The 21,841-nt window shown below is 38.1% G+C and overlaps 1 protein-coding gene across 1 annotated transcript in view; it reads left to right on the top strand.

Moving 5' to 3' along the window:
• Positions 1–21,841, top strand: part of LOC109406566 (serine/threonine-protein kinase mig-15) — a gene marked incomplete in the record, with an annotated part of 267,320 nt that overhangs the window by 10,294 nt on the left and 235,185 nt on the right. The window contains 1 exon segment of the mRNA XM_062853630.1: positions 113–941. Within this exon segment, the coding sequence (XP_062709614.1) occupies positions 873–941 (69 nt within the window).

Here is a 21,841-nt window from a genome sequence, read left to right as displayed (position 1 = left end):
ATTGACGAGAGAGAGGGAGAGGGAGAGAACCTGCGTGTATTAGTCGAAGAACCCATCTAACAAGGAGTGTTCTTTTTTATTTCCCCCGTTGTGCTCCCCATCGCTAAAGCAGCCGTAGAAGAATTAAGGTGGCAATTTGGAAAATGTTTTCAATTTGTGGAACCAATAATTGATCGAGTGTGCTGCTGATTCCGTGCAGAAGCGGTCAGTGTGTCCCCCGCGGGAAGTGTTCCCCCTGGAGGGTAAAGTGAGCAGATTGTGTGATTTGGATTCCGAAGTCGGAGGTTTTTTTTTGTCGTGTGAAGTGGATCTTGTTGGAAGAGATACCGGAGGAATCTCCGGGAGTGTTCTGTGTTCTGGATTAAGAAGAAACACCCCGCCCCGTCGTCGTCGTGGTTCCCGCGGCCTTCCATGTGTCATTCCCGAGGAAGAAGTGCGAATCAAAAGTGCTCTGCAACACTATTCTTTGGTCCGGAGAAGTAAAAGGCTAGTTTTTTTTTAGTTCAGTGAAGAAAAGAAAATCAACACACATCATCCGCCGCGGCGAGCCGAGACGAATACACTCTCGCAGGAAGTGCCCCCGTGTGGAAACGACGATATTCTCACATTCACATTCAGAGAAGTGTGCCGTGTGCCGTGTTTGTTAGCAGAGCTCCGATATCGGGATTTGGAATCGGTTCTCTTTGGATATCCCACCACAACGACACCAACCATCATCGCGTATCACCATCATCATCATCATTGTCATTGTCGCTGGCCCGCCGTCGTCATTGAGCGCCGCGCCGCCAACCGAGTAGACTAAGCAGAACCAGCCAGCAGCCAACCAAGAGTAGTAGGGAACCGACGTCGACGACGACGACGATTACGTCAAAATGGCGCATCAAATGATGCCCCAGTCGGTGAACTGCTCACTGGACGATATCGATCTGAATGCACTGAAGGTAAGGATCCTCCCTTTGCTAGTACATAGTCCCTAGTCCATCTTACTAACGGTAATTTAATGACCTTGAACCTCTCGTGCGCGGGATGGTGGTCGCGGTCTCCGTCTGAAGGCGGACCACCACCGGACCGGCGTTTGTATCCGGCGGGCCATTGTGATGGTCACGGTTCACTCCCCATTATCATTCTCTCTGTGAGGGATTTAATGTTTTGGGTGCTGCGAGCTGAGCGAGCACACCCAGCAACTGGCGACTGGTGACTGGCTGGTAGAATCCGCATTCTGGTCGTAATGTTTGCGGAACCGAATCTAATTGGAACTGTCGGAGGAACATCATGCATTGTGCTGTTGGGAATGTGGGAGAACTACCGGTGTTGATTCATTGTTATCGCTTCTTGGAAAGTGCGATGATTTTGATGAGTTTTTCGATAATTAACGAACGTTTCGTTTACAGATTTGTATAAGCAGATTTTAAAATAGTATTTAGCAAAATTGAATTGGCATTGGAAATTCTCCTAGCGATTCGTCGAAAAATGTTGTTACTGGTCTAATTCCCTTGGATTCTTGCATCTTTTGAAGAACAAAGAAGAAATATAAGGAATTCTAAACTTCTTAAATTCAAGCAGAACTCCTACAGTAAATGTAATAGAACTTATGACTGTCGGCGAGTTGTGAGGAAAAAGTTCTAAAGAAAGGGATTGCTAGTAGAAGTACTGAATAGTGAGCAGAATTTATGATGAAATGGCTGATGGAGTTTGTTTCTGAATTTTTCAGTAATTCCTTAGGTAATTTTTGCTAGGACGAATTTCTAGCAAATTCGAAGAAACATTTTCTTGAAAATTTCCTTGTTAGGGGACACAGACTTAGTTAACTGATAAATTACCAGTGGTAATCCTTATAACTTGGAAAAACTTGAAAATAGATGAAACATTTTCCTTTCGTAGGAACATTCAAATAACATTATTTAAACCAGGAATTCCTCAGAAAATACAAAATTTTGCAAAAAAAGGGGTGGAGGCAATATTCTGCTAATTAAATTCCATTCAAATTAAAAAAAAGTGCATAAATTAATTTAAAAAGCCTGAAAATTTCCTCTAAAATAACAAAAAAACGAATCCTGATCGGAATTATAATTATTGAATGAATCTATCAGGAAGATTCTGTAGTACTCTAAGTAGATACTTGCTGAATAAATTTCGGAAGAGTTTTCACGTGAATTCTTGGAGAAACGTTTAGTGATTTTTCAAAAGAATCCCTGAAAGTATGCATCCAAGGGGTTCCTCTAAGACCAATACCGCAGGAATTCACGATAGCATTTATAATGCAAAATTCGATGAAATCTCTGAATTATTTTTCTCAAGAATTTTCTGGAGAAAATCTCCAAATGAATGCTTGAAGAAAGTCCCGATCAAGGCAGTGAAGGAATTGCCGATGGAATCCTAGTGGTAGAAGTTGCAGTGATTTTCTGAAGGCATTCCCCAAGAATTTCTTAGAGATATTCTCCAGAGAAGTCTAGGTGAAATTCCCCACAAAATATACGAGGAAATTCTGGTTACATATACTTGGAGAAACTTTCAATGAAATGAAATGAAATTTCTGAAGTAATCTCTGATAGAGCTGTTCAACAAATTATGGAATTTCACTTGGATTCCCTGTCGAAGTTACTCAAAGATTATAAAAAGTAAAAACATTCTAATGGTATTCATAGACGAATTCTGCAAGGAGGATTCCTCTAAGATTTTTTGAAATTTTTTTGAGGGGATTCCTGGAGAAATATGCAATGCTTCTCTGAAGGGAGTCTTGGAAGACAACCTGGAAGAATTCCACAAGGAGTCTCTGGTAGCATCAACTAACACATCCCCGAAGAAATTCACTAAGAAATCCAATTCCAAGAAGAATTCCCAAAGAAATTCTGGATATAATAAATGGTAGAGTTTTAGATGAAATTCTGTAATGAATTCCTGAAAAAAATCAATGAAAAATATCTCCAATAAATCTTTTGACGGATTTCCTAAAGAATCTTCGAAAAATAAATACAATGAAATTTCTGGGGAAATACCCGATGAAATTCCTAGGTGAATCTCTGAAAGAACTCTACAACGAATCCCTTGGGAAATTGCACAGGACATCTTTGAAGGAATTTCCAAGATAAATACCTGGAAAAAATCTTCAATGCTTCCTGGTAAAATCGCAGGAAGAGATTCTTTAACAAATCACTATTAAAAAACCTGATTTAATTCCTGCAACATACTTCAACGACTCCCTAGAGAAGTTCTACCATTTCCTGGAGAAATACTTCAAAGAATCCTAAAACAATTTCCAAATGGAATATCAAAGAAATTCTCGATATCTTAAATGGTGGAGTTTCAGATGAAATTCTGTAATGAATTCCTTAAAAAATCTCTGAAAAATATCTCCTACGAATCCTATGACAGATTCCCTAAAGAATCTTCGAATAGGGAGCGGACCTGGTGTGATGGTTAAAGTGCATGCCTTTCACGCCGAGGACCTGGGATCGAATCCCACTTCTGACAAACTTACAAAATGTGAGTTCTTCCTTCGGAAGGGAAGTAAAGCGTGGGTCCCGAGATGAACTAGCCAAGGGTTAAAAATCTCGTTAATACAGATAAAAAAAAAATAAAAAATCTTCGAATAATGAACACAGTGAAATGTCTGGAAATATACCCGATAAAACTCCTGAATGATTCTCATTGAGAGTGTGCAGCTAGTCCCAAGCACCATTCATTGGATTTCTGTGCAACTTCGATTGTTCTGATCAATCACGGAGTAGCAACTACGATGTGTACGGTTATCTTAGCTTTGTTTTGCTTTGTTTGTTAAAAATCCTGGAAGATTCTCTAGAAGAATTGTGCAACGAATCCCTTGGGAAATTTCACAAGGAATCTTTAACGAAATTTCCAAGAGAAGTCCCTGGAAATATCTACAATGCTTCATGAAAAAGTCACAGACAGAGGTTCTTCAACAATTCTCTTAAGATATTCTTGCTGGAAAACCTGGAGAGATTGGCGATGGGATACCTGAATTTATTCCTGCATGCATCTCTGGCAACATTCTTCAATGAACCCCTTTTTTTTTAAGATGACCCACCACTCACCCTCACACCAAAAAGCTCTACATTGAGCCTCCTGGTAGTGAACTCATTCTTTAACATTAATAATTAAGCGAAATTATTGGTGTGTGAACGGAAGTGATGACAATTAACAAGCTACAAACCCCTTGAGAAGTTCCTCTAGAAATTTATGGAGAAATACTCCAAAGAAACCTAAAATAATTTAAAAATAGAATACTTAGACAAAATCTTGATAGAACCATTGGATAAATTCCGTAAGAAATCATTTATTTAAACTCATCAAAGAATCCTTCCAGTGGCCACTCAACCGGGAAAATACCTGGAATTTGCTTGGAACAGCAACCTTCCTGGGTATTGAAAGTCCAGCATCTCATCTATGCGAACTACTGTATTTTTTTTTCTAAAACATCTTTCGTTATTCTATGTTATTGTGATCTAACTGTACCAGGATATGATCGTTCTTCTTCTTTAAATAGCATAAGGTATAAATGGGAAGCTTAAGGTAATGAAAATACACTCTCTAATCTTTTGTGTTGCATACTGCCATTTTTTTATTATTTCATTTATGTTTTCAGTCTTGAAACGATAATAATCTTTAATCTGATAATTAATCAATCCAGTTGCGGTAGGATTAATTAGAACAGGTAGTACATGTGTCACGCACAACATTTCTTGGGTAGAATAGTCAATGGACTGTTCTATTTTACCTATGAAAAATCTGGTAAAATAACGATACACATTTTACCCCAATGTTCCTTTAAATTTCCAGATATTTATGATTCTGGAAATCCAGGTGATTTGATCGTCTTCAAGAATTTCATAATGAATTTGTCCATGCACTACACCAGGAGATGTTCTCCAGATAGTATACCATCGATTCTTCCAGTAAGTTTAGCATTTCTTTTTATGTTCCTCATACATTTTCCCAGAGATTTTTCCAAAAATACCCCGAACATTCTTATTAGACATTTCTCCAGGGTTTGCTCGAAACATTCCTCTAGTAAGTTTTTCAGAAATTACTTTAAGACATTTTCGAACAATTCAAAGTAAACCACCAATTATTTATAAAAAAGTTCTTTATGAAAGTTTTCAAAGTTTTTTGGAAAAAAAATCAGAATTCTAACAATATGTTCACCCTTCTAAGAATGGCTTCCCTTAGTAGTCACTCTAGGTATTGCATTGGTATTCTGTCAATGAAATCGACTGTGAACATAAGAAAGTATTCCTCAAATAATTATTCCAGAGAGTCCGCAAACAATGCTTACAAATCTCCCTAAAATGATTTCTCAACGAAATCAACTGAAAAAAACTTTAGGAAATACCTGAAAAAAATAGGAAATACCTGAAAAAAAAAATGTTAATGGAATCCTGAGATGAATGCCTTAAAAAACTCTAGAAAAGCTTTCCAAAGAATACCTTGACAATTGCTTAAAAAATCTAGGGAAATTTCCGATGGAATACCTGGAAAAATATCCAACGAATCCCCGCAAAAGTTGCTCAAAAAATCCTGAAGAAATTTTTCAAAGGAACTCCCAAAGGAATTCGCCATAGAGTCACTGAAGAAGTTCTCAAAATATCGGATGAATATTTCACTAGAATCCCTAGATGAATTCTTGAAGAAATTTCTGGAAAATACTACAATGAATTCCTTGAGCCTACTCCACGCCTTTTATGCCAACCAGATCAGTAGCAAACACCAACTTTGCAGGTTGTTTATGAGTTCAGCTGCGATACTATCCTTACCAGCTGCTTTGTTGGTTTTGAGCTGATAATTGGCATCCTCAACTTCCCTCAGTGCCAACGTATCTAAATACCAAGGTAAGATATTCTCGCAAATGTCAATAACGAAACCCACTAACATACATCAGGGTAACCACCGAACCGGGAAAAAACGGGAAAACCGGGAAAAAGACGGGAATTGGAAACGACCGGGAAAAAAAGCGGGCAAAAGCCGGGAATTTGAGATGTTAACCGGGAAAATTGTTGTTAAGAGTAACTTAATGAGCCAATTTGAATGTTTACACCTCCTGGGATACTTCTATGAAATCCCGTGGTATTCGCCGGCGCAATCACTGGAATTTCCTTAAAACAGAACTTAATATTCTTCAAGAACTTTCTTCTACAATTTTTCTAGGTTTTTGAAATTTTTAATTTAAGATTCATCAAGATTTTCCTTCCACAATTGTAATGGGAGTTGCTCCAACCTTCGAAATTTCCTACGGGAAGTCTTTTCAGATTATTTGTTTGAAATCCCTCCAGAAAATCTTTCCTTTTCTTCCTTGAGTTCCCTAGAATTTTCTTCTGGATTTCCTCCGACAGCTTTTTTAGAAATCAATCAGGAAATCATTCTTAGACTCATCCATCTCCACGAGTTATTTGCAGGAGATTTTCTTTGGTACTTGTACGCAGCAGTAGTTCCTTCTGAAACTTTGATTTTGAAAACTTCAAAAAGATTTTGCCGAATTTTATCTTTATTTTATATTTGCTTTTGGAATTTCTCCAGTGTTTCTACTGCGTTTCCTTCAAGAGTTCTTCTTGGGAAACCTCCAGAAGTTTGTTCTAGGAAACCTTCAGTAGTTGATTATGAAAGTCCTCCAGGAGTTGCAAATCATCCAGGAGTTCCTTTTGGAAGCCCTTCTGGGATTTCTTACAAAAACTTTACGGTAGCTATTTCTGGAAATACTCCAGAATCCTGAAAATCAAACTACTGCAAGAGTTTATTTTTCGAGAAATCTTCCAAGGGTTCATTGGGAAGTATATGAGAGCTTCTTTTGGGAATCCTTCAGGAGTTCCAGGAGACCATCGAATTCATAATCCCAGACCAAAATTCTATTCCCTAATTACCAACAGGCCAAAATCCTAAATTCCCTAACGGATCCTCTTCCAGAATAAACCTATTAACCCTTGAACGATTGCGCTGTTGTGTTTTGTACAACACGTTGTAAAAATCTCGCTTTTTATGTTCAGTATTAGCGTGGTGCTGTCAGTGGTGGGCCAATCGCGCGAGTTACGGAAGGTTAAGGTGAAACATCAAGAAATCCCATTGCACTTTTGCATACAAACTTTAGAGGCACAAATCTAACGAACGCATATTCGAACGAAAGCATCGAATCAGCCACACTTGTTTATCCTGGCTTTGCTCACTTGCAAAAATTTATGAATTTTCAAGATTGGTGCTCTTAAAAACGTGAGTATTCTTTGATTTTTCTCCTTAAGGAATCTGGAGAAATCCACAAAAGATATACAAGGTTGAATCCCTAACAGGAGTTAATGAAGAAATCCAAGATAATATTTTTGGAATATGTCATCGAAAGATAAAATCTCGGACAAAACTCTGTAAGACTCTCCAGATGAAAGTTCTTGGGGTAATACCCAGTTGGACATCCTGAAGGAATCCTCGGAAACAACACCAATGAAGTTGTGAATGTGGAGGGCACCTACGCCAATGAATCAAAAAAAGGTTCGATTATCCTCCATGTCCCGGATAATCGAGTCCAACCTTTGTTCATTTTATATGCACGTCTTACCTATTATAGATTCATCATACATAGTTAGCTACCTCTTTTACACTTGTTTATTTTTGTCTACAGTACAAGTGTAGCATACGTCTTTTATGTCATCATTGGTGGTTACATTTATTTTTTCTATAGATACATTGCGTCAAGAATAATGTTAAACTATCAATATCTAGACATAGTATTCATATGTCAGAGAGTAAAAAATTCGAAGATTGAAAATGGAGATTGACGTTCTCTATTTTTCATTCGTGTTTGACCACATTCATTGTCAGCTGAATGCCTCTCCTTTTTCATTCAATTCTCTGTCACGAATATTTTTTCGCACGTAGTAAAATGTCGAATTTATGTTAACAGACGCACAATCCGACTTAATGGACAAATAGGGAACATGATTAATATTCTAATTAACTAGTATACACAAGTTTTGAGGTGATTGGAAGTATAATCGGGAGTTACGGTCCAGTTTTATTTCTCAGTGAAAATTGTCAGTGACAGAAAAATGAATGAATAGGTGAACAAATTCATTCACCAAAATGAATTTTATTTTGATCACACAGTTGAGAATTTTCAAAACTCACGTTGTATTTCACTCATTGAAAATGAAAATTTTAAATTCTGATTGCAAGTGCATTTTATATGGTACTTATTATCCATATGAAACGAAAATTGGGCGTTATCTACTAAAAAAATGTGCGGGAAAAGTTCTGTAATAGTACCGGGAAAACCGGGAAAAAGACGGGTATTTCAAAACTGAAATTTAGTGGCCACCCTGATCTGGGTTAGTTGTGAAAAGTTGGTGATTTTACTCTAGAAAGTCATTATTTCTGCAATGCGAAGTTCTATTAGTTTGGGCGTTTCTAAATGCTGTTAAATTATGTTTAGAGTCAAAAAAAATGTCATTGATTTTCAAATGGCTATATTTTCTGATTTATTGCATGGAAGTTACTTTTTATCTAGTCAGATGCATTTTAAAATTGTTTTTGTGATGTGAGAGCTTAATGTCTCAAAAAAGTTTGCTAAATAGTAATGTGCCCATACAAATCTGCGCAAATTTCATAACTATTTTATTTTTGATTTTTTCCTTTTCTCACTGATTGATACATGAATAATAGTTTGAGTATCTTATTTACCTTGGTATTTAGATACGTTGCCTCAGTGCACGAGTTAGATCCATTCCGTCCTCTGCTGCACTGGCTTAGACGTTTCCGTTGCAGTGGTCTCCCGTGGCTACATTCGGAGTGCTGCTTCCACCTTTCGATAACCTCACGCCAGTTCGTCAAGAAGCTACCGTCCTTATCCCTGCATATTTCGACTCGCAGCAAGAATTTGTTGTGGGATTGTTGAGCTACTGATAGAACTGCCGTGTTTCTTGTGAACGGCACAGCACTCCACTTTTCCAGGTGGCGTTTTCTTTCTTTCGAAAGAGATAGGTCTGCTGTTTCTGTTTCTAACGCTCTACGTTCTGTCGGGTTCCATGCTGCAGCATAATCACCCGCGCTGGGTTTTTCTTCTTCAAAACTGCTCTGCACTCTTCGTCGAACAAATTGTTTCGTCGACTCCGTTCTTCGTACCCGATAGTGCTCTCGGCTGCGTTGTTGATGGCTGCTTTTACTGCGCTCCAATAGTGCCCCATCGAGCACACCCTCGTCCGGCAACGCTGCCTCGAGAGATTGCGCGTATGCTGAGGCGACATCCGGTTACTTCAGGCGGTCAAGGCTGTACCGTGGCGGTCGCCGGTACCGTGTATTGTTGATGACCGAAAGTTTTAGACGAAGTTTGACCATCACCATGTAGTTGTCGAAGTTGATGCTAGCGTCACGATGTGTTAGATGTGTTAGAATATGTTTGACGTTCATCTAATCCCATCCGAAGGAGATTTGGATTGTGAAAAGTAGTAAACCTATGCGACTGTGGAATCATACTGACGACGGAGATAGTCGAGTGAATCCGTAGCTTAAAGGAATAGAAGCACTCGTACAGCAAATGGGGAGTCGTGAGTTCGAGTTTCACCGGAGTACGTGGATTTTTTTTTTCATAATTCAAATCTCGAGCACATGTTTCTGTTGTGCACATGTACGTCAAAGTATTTTCAATAGTGTACGATTTTGAATGTCGTCATCCTTATAAATTCTGCTTAATCAACTGATTTGGATTCCGATGGATTGGTGACGTATCCAGAGCAATATCCAATAATCAATATATAAATCTGTTGACGCTTATCCAGTCAGTTAATATATTGTTTGAAATACTATTTGCGTCATAAATTTCTCGAACATGCTTGAAGATAATCCAGTTTATATCACAAAATCAACAGCAAAGAGAAAGGCCCTCTGCATAACGTTTTTAATCCGTGCTATTTTGTATCGTGACTAAGTATTTTGTTTACAACTTGGTACTGCGGTATGCCGCCGAAACATTCGCTTCCGTGTAAATGTGGCTACTCCGCCTTTGAAGGAATCATCATGCCTTAGGGTTGAGTCCACGTGCCATATGGAATGTGCCACGGAACCATCTCATCGCAGTCAATGGTACTTGATAAGGTTTATATTTTCACTAACTAGCGATAAGGCACTTCTTTCTAAGTCTTATCGAACGAAAAAGAAACGAAAAGAGGAACATACAAATGGTACCTAAATGTCACAGTCTAATGGATGTGCAATATAATACATACAAAATTGCCTATAAAAGAATCCAAGAGCTTTCAAGCTGCCTGATTCACACTACTTTGATCGATATGTACTCAGAAACTTCAGTGAAATTCTTCTTAAAATTTCACAAAAGAAAGGCATAACTGGCCCAGAAGTTAGTTTCCTTCAAGGCAGTTCCAGAATTTACTTAAAAATCAATTGACGTTGAATAAATTTTCAACACTCCATCAAAACGATCAAAGAAGAAGAAAGCACTAAATCGGATGACCGCGCAGTAATGACGGGTTCAGAAGTCCCCGTCACCGCACTCGCGTTGCCACAGTCCTATTACCCACACGCACCATGACCGTTTAGAGTCATCTCAACCGTGACCGATTTGTTTTCCTTTCGAAATACAGGGGATAGACAAAATGATCGGGACAGGCAAAATTTTCACTTTTCAAAAAATGTTCAATTAGCTGTAACTTTTCTAAAAGTGCATCAAATATTCTCAAATTTTTACTGTAAGTTCTTCAACTATCAGTGGATCAGTGGACAAAATTTGGAAAAGATCGGACAATTCTTCACGAAGTTATAAAGATTTTTGAAAAAGATAAAATTATCCGATAGCCAACTTAGAGCTGTTATTTCTCCGGATTCAATTAACCGATTGCAATGAAATTTTGACCATTCATGACTTATATAATAAACTCTGGAAAACATTTGACTTAACTTGAAATTTTCAACAAGCGAAAAAGTTATTGCGATTTTATTTTTTTCACGATTTTTTAGTAAATTGATCTATTTTTAATATGCATCCCATTACTTTTTCAATTTATTTGCGGTTATGTTGTTACTTTCCTTCAAAACGCATTTATATATAAGTCAATTAGAGGGAAACTAAATAAACTATAATTTGCATCTTGAATTTTAAAACGATGTTGATGTTTTGGATAATTTGGTGTTTTATTAGAAAAATAATCTAATCCTTATAATTTTCTTCCGTGTTAAGAATATTAAGTTAAGTCGATGGTTTTTCATAGCTCATTATATAAGTCATAAATGGTCAAAATTTCATTGCATTCGGTTCATTGAATCCGGAGATATAACAGCTCAAAGTTGGCTATCGGATAATTTGACCTTTTTCAAAAATCTTTATAACTTCGTGAAGAATTGTCCGATCTTTTTCAAATTTTGTCCACTGATACACAACTAGTTGAGGAACTTATAGTAAAAATTTGAAAATATTTGGTGCATTTTTTGAAAAGTTACAGCTAATTGAACATTTTTTGAAAAGTGAAAATTTTGCCTGTCCCGATCATTTTGTCTATCCCCTGTAGTTTCTAGTTTTGAGTGCATCCGTTATCGGTTCAAACGGCGGAGCGCGCGCGGCTTCGCCCGAGTCGCGCCCCCTTAAAGCGCTTTCGGACTACTTTTTTTCCGCTGCGCCTCCAATAATCGCCGCTTGTAGCAATAAACATTGTGATAACGTGTAAACAATCGTATACATTTTTTTTGTTCCTCTGGTAAACAGTCGGAGCAGCCAGCGCTAGCAAACCGCGATCATAAAAACCAGAAACAAATCTGTCACCGACGCGGGGCGGTGGCGCGGCCTTTTTTGTACAAGCTCATTACGGTTTTCATGTTTTGTGCGATTTATTCGATGTAAACGAAATAGACCGTGTCTTTGCCGCTAGCTAGCTAGCTAAACCAACAACATTCATCGTGTCGTTTTGTATGGCGAGCCGACGACGACACACAGACAAAACGGCAAGATCAAGATGGATCATCTGCTTCTATTTATACGAACCGAACAGTCAGAGTGAGGAATTGAATCTCGTTTGAAACCGCACAACGGTTCCTTCATGAAAAGACGCACTCGTTTTATGTTATTACTGGCGACGACGACGAATTAAGTTTAGAGTATGTACTTGCGCAAAAATGTCGGCGGATTATTCATGATCAAGTTCAATCACCACACTGACTGTGCTTCCTAGAAGCTGACTGTGGTCTGTTTGTTGTTGCCGTTTTATGGCTTTTGGTGGACGAATGTATCAACCTTGTACTCTTATTATTTAGGCACAGACAAACAGACGTAACACTGATAATTCCCATCGTACTTCGATTTAACGATCTTTTTCAAAATTTGATAGTTGGCCAACTACCCACCTATGGCGCTCACATCGTTTTTGTTGGAGTTTGACGTTTGCTCACTACCGCCACCTAGTTGATGGTCGGCCAAACTTAGTCATTTTAGCATTGGGCGAATATGTTTCCGTGACTATGATTTGAATCGAAAAATGTTCGAAGTGTTACGTCTGTTTGTCTGTGATTTAGGTTTGAGATTTATTCAATCTCTTGATTATGAATCATAATTCGTACACATTTCTTGTGATAGTGTTAGACCCATACGGTTTGTTTTTATCAAACAAACATGTTATTTTAATTTTTATTGTAGAATAAGTTTTAAATAGGGTAGCGAGCCACTTTGGCAGTGAACGGTATTTTGGGCACTTCTCGCTGTAAATCAGTCAATTCCAAACCAATTGACTTGAAATTGTGTACCCTAGATACTAAACGTATCTCACCGCGTTCCAAAAATTGTTCAATTGGTTCAAAATTGGCTGAGATATAGCAGAAAGTGCCCAAAATAGGAGCCCTGCCGTGATGGTTCCACTTCCCTAGTTCTATTCCTCTTCACCGCACTAAGGGGATTCAGGTGGCCAAAAATCGAAAATTGACTTTATTCAATTTGATATTTACCTTCGATAGTTGAAAGTAGACCACTTGGACCAGTTAACCCTAGAATATTAGTTTTCTAATCCCTATACTTATCGAGATATTGGTAGCAGAATGAGACCATTGCCGATTTTTGGTAAAACGAATGAAATGATCAACTTTACATATCTTTGGCTTAAATGAAAAATGTCATACTTTCAAAGTAGTTTCTAAACGCTTTCTTATAAACCTTCCGAATTACGTATCGGACGTAAAAATGTTGCTTGTAAAACTAGTAAATAATACCACATTAAAAAAAAACAAATTTTCTCCATACAGACCGTTCCATACAAAAAAAGTTTCGCAAAGTTTCGCTTCGGGACTACTTCTATGTCTTTGTTTAGGATCCCTCGGAGACATTGAAATCAAATTTGGCTGCTACTAGCTGCTATTCTGCAATTCCAATCAAGTTGTCGACGATGATTGACATATTGCTATATACATATAATCACCCTATTGGCCATTAAATACCTCTGAGGAAACATTTGGTCGTCATGGCCGCTTTTCTCAGTAGACCAATCATAGTGCAGTCTAAATCTGGTCTTGGATCTCTTAGCGAAACGTGTTTTTACGAATTGGAATACATTTTGTAAATAGAAACAGAAATCCTTAAACGCCTAAATGTATGCAATGTCTTTATATTTTTTACTATGTATTTGAAACTGTTTTGTTAAAACAACCTGTTCAACATGTTTTTTCATATTTTTCAGGCATAAACCCTACGAATAGGAGCAAGACATTATGAAAATATTTTTGGCCACCTGTTTGTATGGAACCGCCCCATAGTGCACCGCAGACCTGCTAATCACTCATGCGAGTGCAATGTTGTCCTATTAAATTTGAGAGTGCAAACCTCCTAAGATCACAAACGAGATAGCCATTTCGTTTGTGGCCAAAAACACTTGATTATATTTCATCCAACCTAATGAGTTTTTTTCAGAAAACCATGTTCTGACGTTATCTGTCAAAGTTAATTTCTTTTCATTGAATTGCACACTGCTTTACAACCAATTAGCAGATGGTGAGTCTGCAAATCAGTCAGCCAATTTCCGGCTCGGCCATTGCAAATGGCGTACACTAGCGCAGTCTTGTGTCACGCACCATTGACAGCTGCATAAAACCTCCGCATACTGTTTCGATTCATACTTTTCTGTGCTACAGTCAGTGCGCAAAATTTTCGAGCAGACGCACTGAAGTTCACCGGGAGGCAACTTTCATTCACTTGCCTGCATATTCATAGTCAGCTGCTCGATACTCATTTGTCAACTGAATGAAAGCCAGTAAATATTTGTAAACAAGTTGCAAAGTGGTGAATTGTTGATAAAATATTACCTTTTCGATTACATTTGATGGTGCTTTACACAGATCTTGTCGCATTTGATTGCCGTGGAGTGTTTTTGGTGGAAATCGTAGCCATAAACGTAGGTAATTTTGAAGATCGGTTTCATATTCAGTGACCATGAAATGACTGACTGTGTGAAGAGGGAGAGCGAAAATGAAAATGTTTGTTTTGAATATTCAGTGCAGAATCATTCAAATTCATGCTGTTTTCAGTCAATGACTTTGAATATTTTGCACCCTGGCTACAGTAATCACATTCTTTGTGCTACCGTTCGATTCCTGGCGGAATTCTCATTTCTCGTTACGTTGACGTCGCTGAAATGTCAAATGTTAAATGTTAAATGTCAAATAAAAGAATGAAGCTCAAGTAGTTATCAATACCAAACGGGCGAGACCATAACGTTCGATTCCCGTTCCGGTCGGGAAAATTTTCTCGACTCCCTGGGCATAGTGTATCATTGTACTTTCCTCACAATATACAAATTCATGCAATGGCAGGCAAAGAAAGCCCTTCAATTAATAACTGTGGAAGTGCTCTAAGAGCACTAAGAGGCAGGCCAAGTTCCAATGCGAGCTTCGAGCCATAATGAAGAAGAAGATACTTGTCAAATACCAAAAACAAAATATTTCCATTGTCAGTGTGACCGGCTTTGGTATACAGTGGGGACCCGATTTTGTCAGCCCCCGATTTTGTCTACCCCCGATTTTGTCAGCCTTTTTTGAAGTAAAAAATATATGTGTTTTTCATTCAGAATTTTAATTTTATAATCAATATTAATGCAGTTGATTTCTTTGGGCGTCATAGAAAAATTGCGCAATGAACAAAACTCGTGTAACTTTTGAAAACGGCTAAACTTTTTTGCAAACTAACACATTTATGCCATTTTAGCGCCCAACTGTAGCCAATGTTTTAAACCAATATTGTTTTAAATTGCTAAAAGATTCCAGTTCTTTTTCTTATTGGCGCAACGTTCCAACTGGGACACAGCCTGCTCCTCAGCTTAGTATTTTATGAGAACTTTTAAAATTTTTAACTGAGATCCCCCACAGCCAATGTTTATTTTGCATATGTATATCGCGTGTGAAGATATTTTATACACAAGATAGTTAAGTAAATGTTGATTATGAAACGGATTCTGGGCTTACCGGGAATCAAACTCGTTACCCTCAGAATGGTTTTACTGATTGCACGTGCGCTTCATGTGGCTATATGTTTTGCTAGTTTGACCGCAACCTCGCTGGTTTCGAACAAGTTTTTTATGATCGATTTCAACGCCGGGGTCATATACAGTATCGGACAATAAAAATGCACCAAAGCTGTTTTCCCATACACAATAGTCAACTTTAGATTGCCATATCTCAGTTATCTCTCAACCGATTGTTTTCATTTTTCTGTGACGAACTACAAAACATTTCAATTCTCAAAAACTATTGAAAAAGTTCGGTGATAACTATTGATACAAAAGATACAGATAGGTTGAATTTTGACAATAAAAATGCACCAAGTCAAAAAGTTTTGTAGCAAAAACTGGTTACGTCATATCATTATGGTGTCTTCGGCAAATATGATTCTTGTGTAATGACGAATACATTTGCTGAAAAAACGAACATGATATGACTTCAGTATTTTTTGCTATGTAACTTTTTGTGTTGGTGCATTTTTATTGTCAAAATTCAACCCATCTGTAACTTTTGTATCAATAGTTATCACCGAACTTTTTCAATAGTTTTTGAGAATTGAAATGTTTTGTAGTTCGTCACAGAAAAATGAAAACAATCGGTTGAGAGATAACTGAGATATGGCAATCTAAAGTTGACTATTTTGTATGGGAAAACGGCTTTGGTGCATTTTTATTGTCCGATACTGTACATGATGTCCCACCGGCTCCAAAGGGTTAAAGACTATTGTTCTTAATTTCCTCTGGAACAGAACAAACAATAAACGTTGCCTGTTGTTGTGATTACAAGTCAACCAATTTATTTCTTCTTTCCGGCATCTCTGGAATTCCTCCAGGTTTACTTGCTAGGATTGCTCCAGATATTTATTATGGGATTTGTGTTGTACATTTCCTGCTTGGATTGCTTCAAAAATTGCTTTCGGAATTCTTCCAGCGATTAATCCATTAGAAACCCTTAAGCACAGAGAAACAGACGTAACACTTTGAACATTTCATTAAAAAAATCATCGCCACCACTAGGTGGTGGTAGTGAGCAGAACAGAAGTAAAAACGATGCCTACTCCGCGAGTGGCCAATTGACCACTTATTGAATATTTGAATCAACCGTTAACAAGCTGATCGATGGGAACCAAGCAGAGAGTGTGACGTCTGTTTCTCTGTGCCTTATGGAATTCTAGGTGGGATTCCCCCAGAAATTCTCGCGGCGATTCCTTCAAGAATTTTTGCTTGATTTCTTGTAAGTATTTTGCTGGTGTATCTACAATAATCGCAGGAAGTTTTTAAAGGAATTCTTTCGGGGATTTTATAACGATTCATTCAGATGTGTCTCTTTAAGATTTTTCCAGGCATTCCTCCTGAGATTTCTCTAGAAGCTTTTCTTGAGATTCCTTCAGGAACTCCTGCTAGGATTTCCCCAAAATTTTTTGCTGATTTTCCTGCAGGACTTTTCCAAAAAAAATCTGCATGAACTCCTACAGCGATGTATACAGGGGTTTCTCTAAGGATTTCTCCAATAATTTCTCCTACAATTGACACATGGATTTATCCAGGGGTTTTCCTAGCGATTCTTGCAAGTTATTCCGCTGGGATTTCTTCACACATATCTGCTTTGATCTGCTGGAGTTCCTCCAATATTTTTTCTGGAAATTTCTATTAGAACCCTTTCAGATATTTCTCTAAGAATTCCTATGATATCCTCAGGGATTCCTTCAGTAACTCCTGTTGAGGTTCCTCCAGATATTATTGCTGTTATTCCTGTAGGACGTGCAAAAGCCCGAAACGTCGGAACAGTATAAAATACTTGTCTTGACTTAGTGACTAAGAAAGCCAACCCAAAATAGTTTTTCCTGTTGGACTTTATCCAGTAATTTCTACAGGAATTTGTCTAGTGATGTATACAGAGGATTCTGTAGATATCTCTACAATAATTCCTATATGAATTACGCCGTGCATTAGTCCATGAATAAATCCACGAAAAGCACGAATTTCCCAAACGGAAGAGAACGTACCCCAACCTACTGATGAATAAATCTAGCGATTTTCCTAGGGATTTTTTTTTTAAAGAATTTCTCTTAAGATTCTTTCAGGGATTCTTCATGGAATTCCTTAATATGTTCCTCTATTAATGCATTCAGTTATTACGCATATAAGAATTCCCAAATTGGGCATCCTCTATGGATTTCCCGGTGGTCCCTCTTGAGATTTTTCCACGGTTACCTCTTGGTATTCCTATACGAAAATCTCTTGGTATTGCTTATGAAATTCCTTTAGAAAATCTGGTTGGAAATTCGTATGGAATTCATGCTAGAACTAAACATCCCGTTTCAGCTATTATTTCTCCTTAAACTGCTTCAGATATTTCCCCAGTACTATTTTCAGCAATTCCTCCATGGATTTCTAAAGAAGATTTCTTCAAAGATTGCAATAGGGATTTTCTCAGTGATTTTTCAGAAAGAAAACTCCGAGAATGCCTCTAGGGATTTCTACGGAGGTTGCAGTAGGGATTACTTCTAGAAGGGATCAGATTTTTTTTGCAGAAGCTACTTACGGGATTCCTTCGGGAATGTATTGAGTGTTACGTTCCGAAATTTCTCGGTTGATTTCTCCAGAAATTCCCCCAAATATTTATTCAAAGATTTCTCCAAAGATTGTTTAGAGATTAGGCTCTGGAAATTAAAGTGGAAGGCAGCGGAAACGTAGATAATTCGGGCAGTATGAGTGTCTATAATTGTCAATCAGATGTTGATTCATTTTCATTTGTTGACAGGTATAGTTAGATGTTATGATTTAAGCTGTGCTAACCAGTGACAACTGTCTTCTGTAGACCACAATTGCTATAAGCTAGGAGAAGACCGTGTTCCAGGAACGCTACGACAAGAAGAAAAAGAAATAAAAGATTTAATAGTTCTGCTGTAAAAAGCACTGAATGTTAACTTTACCAAATACCATTTTTGTTTCTGTGCCCTAATACCCATTCGATTTTTTTTACCACAAAAGGCTCGTTCAAATATTACGTAACGCAAAATTTAGACTCTATCCGCTATCCCTCCCCCGCGTAACTATTTTTTCTAAAAGAAATTTTGCAATTTTGTATGAAGCGTAACACAGCGCTGGATCCGCCTGCCCTCATTGGCGTTACGTAATATTTGAATGAACCCAAAGCAGACCCTCCACACCTATCTCCGTCTCTGACGTACTCAGAACAATTTTTCATAAATAAAAAAATGATTTTAAAAAATGTCCCAATTTTGTCAGGTACCCGATTTTGTCAGCCCAAAATGCTACCAGGGGCTGACAAAATCGGGTCCTTACTGTATAACCAAATTTTGATATGCTGTAGGTATTCGTTCCGATTCGGATTATTTATTACCTCTGTTTTCGTGAAACGTTGGCATCGCCATAACAGCTGGTTCTTCCTCTTCTCGTGCATCTTCTAATGGTACTGTGCAGGAACTATTCCGACTGACAAGCGTTGTTGGATATTGGAAGGCATGGTTCTTTTGCTTCTCGAACCTCATGACACTGAATAATCGTGAGAATCTTTCAGAGATTTCTCTAGGAATTTATCTACCAGAAATTCATTAATGTTCCAATAATTCCTTCAAAAATCGCTCCATAGATTCCTCCAGGATGACTGGAGATTCCTTGAGGTTTTGTTTTTCAAAAATATCCCTCCAGGAATTCAATCAGGTTTGCCTTCAGTGGAGCGGACCTGGCGTGTTGGTTAGAACACTTGACTATCACGCCGAGGACCTGGGATCGAATCTCACTCCCGACAAACTCGCCAAATGTGAGTTCTTCCTTCGGAAGGGAAGTAGAGCGTGGGTCCCGAGATGAACTAGCCTAGGGCTAAAAATCTCGTTAATACAGATAAAAAAAAAAGGTTTGCCTTCAAGACGTTTCTCCCAGAGATTCCTGTAGGAATTCCTCCAAGACTTCGTTTGATGTTTTTTTAGAGGTTGATCCAGCGATTCCTGAGTCAGTTCCTGGAAGAATCCGGAGCAGTTTACGGATGAACTTCTGGAGTTATCTCTGAAGGAATCCCTATAATAATTTCAGAAGTATTTTTTGGATTATCCTCTTGGGAGTTACCGAATGAATCCCTGGCAGGACATTTGAGGCATTCATAGAGGAATCTCTGGAGTAAATCCTGGAAGGTTCTGGAAAATTTTGAATTAATCTGCTGAGGCATCCCTACATGACTTGCATGAAAAAAAAAACTTCTGGAGGAATGAATTTCAGCAGGAAGGTCTTTTTGTTGTATTGTTTCTTGAACTCCATGACACTGATTGATCATAGCAATCTTTCAGAGATTTATCCAGGAATTCCTCTTCACAGACTTATTTGTTCTGCAATAATTCCATCATAAATTACTCCAAAGATTTCTCCAGCAATTACTCCTGGAATTCATCTCGAGACTTCTGTCGTTTTTTTTTAAATTATCCTTTCAGGAATTCAATCAGGTTTGCCTTCACGATTTCTCTCAAAGATTCTTCTAAGAGTTCCTCCATCACTTTGCTTGATTTTTTTTTCGAAATTCATCCAGTGATTTCTGAATAAGTTCGCCGAAGAATCTGGTGCAGTTTTTGGATGAACTTCTGAAGTAATTCCTGTAGCAATTTATTGGATGAACCTCTAGAGAGTTACCGGATGAATCCCTGGAAGAATCTCCGAAGCATCCTTGGAGAAATCTCTGGAGTAAATCTTTAAAGATTCTGAATGATATTGAATTAATCGTCTGAGGAATCCCTGCATGACTCACTGAAATAAATCCTGGAGGACCGGATTCCGGCAGGAAGGTCTTGTTGTTGTATTGTTTCTTGAACTCCATGTCACTGAATAACTGTAGCAATCTTTCATAGATTGCTTTCATAGCTGCTCCCAACGTTATGCAAAAGAAAGGTTAAATGAATTTTAGCAGAAACTTCTATCTAGAGGCATTCTTGGTAGAATCACAAGAGGAACGCCTTGACGAATTGCTGGTAATATTGCTGAAGCAAATCATGAAGAAATTTATACAATTACTGGAAGATTCTCTGGAGTAATTGTTGACAGGGTTTCTGAATCATTTTTCGAGGAAACTTGGAGACAGATAAAATGTGATGAAAGTCTCAGAAGAATTTCTGGATGCGTTCATAGAAAAAAATCTGCAGGAATGCCATATCTGGAGGAACACCTGGTCAATCTTTGAATGAGCTCCTTGAGGACTTTGTGGGTAATTTCTAGGTAAGTATCTTGAAAAATTACAGGATGAATTTCTCGAAGAGGAGAGGAAGACTTGAGGAATCTCTGAAAGAATTCCTTAAGGAATATCTGAAAGAATTCTAAGGAAATCTGGAGTAGTTTTTGGAAAAAAAACTTCTAAAGCAATTCTTCGGCGACACTCTGTTTGAATCGGCAGAGGAATTGTAATAAAATTCTTCGTAGAATGTCTTTATGAAATTCTAGAAGAACTTTTGGATTTCTGGAGAAATTTCTACAGAAATTCCTGATGGACCCGTTCGAAGAACTGCTGGAGAACTTAGTTGTGTAATTTCTAGATGAGGAATTTATGAACAAATATTCAAAAGAATTCATGAAGTTATCTGTGGAATAACTCCTTGAAGATTCTAATTCCCGGTATTTCGGAGAAATTTCTAAAGGATTTAAATAGAATCTTAGAAGTTTCGTTTTAGAACTTCTGGTTAAAGCTTTGCAAAAAATCCAAGAGGAACTCCCGTAAGAATTTTTGGAACAATCTCTGGATCATTTCTGGCGGAATCAGTGCCGGAATTCCTTGAGAAGTCTCTAGAGGGATTGCTGATTCGTTGGAATAATTTCTAGAGAACTTGCCTTGGCAAATGCTTAGTAGAATCTCTGGAAGAATTGCCTAGACTTTCGTGAAATCGTGGAATGCTCTCTTGGAAGGACTTGTAGATAATTGCCGGAAAGATCTATGGAGGAATTTCATTAAGGAATATCTGAAGCAATTTGTGAAGGAATCTCTGGTGAATCTCCATAAATAAAAACTTTGAGAGAACTGGTGGACCCTGTGCTCTCTCTCTCTTCTTGGCGTAACGTCCTCCTGGGACAAAGCCTGCTTCTCAGCTTAGTGTTCTATGAGCACTTCCACAGTTATTAACTGAGAGTTTCCTCTGCCAATGACCATTTTGCATGTGTATATCGTGTGGCAGGCACGAAGATACTCTATGCCCAAGGAAGTCAAGGAAATTTCCTTTACGAAAAGATCCTGGACCGACCGGGAATCGAACCCGTCACCCTCAGCATGGTCATGCTGAATACCCGTGCGTTTACCGCCTCGGCTATATGGGCCCTGTGCTGGAATACCTGAAAAACACTGGAGAATTTATTGAAGAATTCCCGGAGCAAGC

The sequence above is a fragment of the Aedes albopictus genome, chromosome 2, assembly GCF_035046485.1.
Source record: "Aedes albopictus strain Foshan chromosome 2, AalbF5, whole genome shotgun sequence".
Classification (NCBI taxonomy): Eukaryota; Metazoa; Arthropoda; class Insecta; order Diptera; family Culicidae; genus Aedes; species Aedes albopictus.
Note: the sequence above shows the minus strand (reverse complement) of the source record. Positions and strands in the feature narration are given on the sequence as shown.